Genomic DNA, 2,156 nt, shown 5'->3' on the forward strand with positions numbered 1-2,156 from the left:
GGTGCTACGACATAAGGTCGTGTTTGGTATCCAGCTGGATATCCCATCCTAGGTTGGGTTATCCAGTAAAAAACTGTTAAAATGTGTTTGTCTCACTGCAATTCCAATCCTGGATAAGGATTACTAAACCTTCCTTGATTTTAGGAAGCTAAAAAAGTGAGGTTAAGGTATTCTTCCAAATACCTGGGATACATGTATCCTCACCTGGGTTAGACAGTTATTTTCCTTTAAAATAAATAATTGTCTAAGAAATAATTATTCACATTAACCTATTTCTGTAGTCAAACAAACACAATTTGACCTAGCCCAACATATGATAGAATTTTAGACAAACACAATTAAAACTAACCATTAACAAGGTTATTATAAATTAAATTAAGGTAAACCTTTCCAGGATATGTTATCCCGTTTGAAAATTATGTATTTTGTTATTCAAGAATTGTTAAACACAGAAAGAAGATTGAGAAGTTGTATTCAAGAATGTATTACAGGATTATTGTCTTACAAAGATTGGTCTGTCTCAGACAGCTTTAATACAACAATTATTACAAACTAACACTTCTGTCAGTTTCACAGAATTGACAGTACACATGACTATATTCAACTGACTTTGACCATACAATAGTCAACTGATTTTGACTATACTGATTAGCCCCCCTCAAACTGATAGTAGGAACACTAATCGGTTTGAAGTGCCATAAACATCAAACATCAAATTACTCAACTCTCAAGGAGGAGAAACACAAAACAAAACAATCACTAAGAAATAGAACTGTCTAAGTTTGGAACTTAGAAATGTCTGCAGAAGAAGTAATAACAGGTAATAAATTTGGAGCAGAAGTTGATGAAGGAATATCTGAAGTACTTGCAGTAGATGTTGAAGATAAACCCAGTAGCTGAGAAAGCAGAGAAGCAAAAATAGGTGTACAGAGTCCTTTAGTGAATAAATCTGCTAGCTGATTCTCTGAAGCAACATGTTGAACAGTCAAAAATCCTTCTTCAATTAGCTCCCTCACAACATGGTAGTGAATTTTTATATGTTTGACCCTGGAATGAGAAACATGATTTGCAAATAACTAAATAGCACTTGTATTATCACAATACAAATTTATTGGCTTCTTAAGTTGAATATGTAGCTCAGAAAATAAAGAGGCAAGCCATTCTAATTTAGCGGTAGCAACTGATAAAGCTTCATTTTCTGCTTTTGCTGTTGATCTTGACACAGTAGGTTGCTTTTTGCTTGACCAAGAAATCAAAGAATTACCCATAAAAATTGCATATCCACATGTAAACCTAGCTGTCTCAGGACAACTGCCCCAATCTGAGTCAGTGTAAGCAGTTAAGCACTCAATATCACCTTTTATTAGTGTTATACCATAACCAATTGTTCCTTTTAAATATCTGAGAATTCTCTTCACTAATAACAGATGAATATCAGTAGGAGCATGCATATATTGACTAACATAGTTAACTGCAAAACATATGTATGGTCTGGCTAAGCAAAAATACTGTAACATTCCCACTGTAGTTCTATATTCTGTTGCTTTAGATAATAAAGTTCCTTTGGACCTTTTGCAACTGGTGTACTACAAGGATTACACTCTAACATATGAGATTTTGCAAGTAATTCCATTGTGTACTTTTTCTGAGTTAACATTATAGCATCATCAGATCTTACTGCTTCTAAGCCTAAAAAATAATGCAAATCTCCCAACTCCTTCATTTCAAAGTTATGGCTCAAATATTTAACCAAATCAATAAGTAAATCATCTGAATTCCCAGTCAAAATAATATCATCAACATAAAGTAATAAGACCATCATATTCAAACCAGAAGTATAGACAAACATTGAAAAATCATAAATAGCTCTCACAAAACCATAAGTAATCAAAGAACTACTGAATTTTTGAAACCAAGCCCTTGGTGCTTGTTTTAATCCATATAAACTTTTCTTCAATACAGACTTTGTTTGGAAAATCAGGATCAACAAAACCTGAAGGTTGTTGCATATATACATCCGCAGTTAAATCACCATGTAATAATGCATTTGATACATCCAACTGTTTTATAGACCAACCTCTAGTGACTGCCAAAGTGAGAGCTACTCTTACTGTTGTGGATTTGACTACATGACTGGAGGTTCACCATAGTCAACA

At 33.6% G+C, this 2,156-nt stretch overlaps 1 protein-coding gene across 1 annotated transcript; it reads right to left on the reverse strand.

Annotated features, from left to right (window-relative positions):
• Nucleotides 1-776: 776 nt before the first annotated feature.
• LOC113311896 (uncharacterized mitochondrial protein AtMg00810-like) lies at nt 777-1,819 on the reverse strand. Its single transcript, XM_026560687.1, has 3 exons — nt 1,570-1,819; nt 1,105-1,471; nt 777-1,047 (listed from the first exon to the last, which is right to left on the reverse strand). Exons 1-3 carry the CDS (start codon nt 1,817-1,819, stop codon nt 777-779), a joined length of 888 nt encoding a protein of 295 aa, XP_026416472.1.
• Nucleotides 1,820-2,156: the final 337 nt, after the last annotated feature.

The sequence above is a fragment of the Papaver somniferum genome, chromosome 9 (genome assembly GCF_003573695.1).
Source record: "Papaver somniferum cultivar HN1 chromosome 9, ASM357369v1, whole genome shotgun sequence".
NCBI lineage: Eukaryota > Viridiplantae > Streptophyta > Magnoliopsida > Ranunculales > Papaveraceae > Papaver > Papaver somniferum.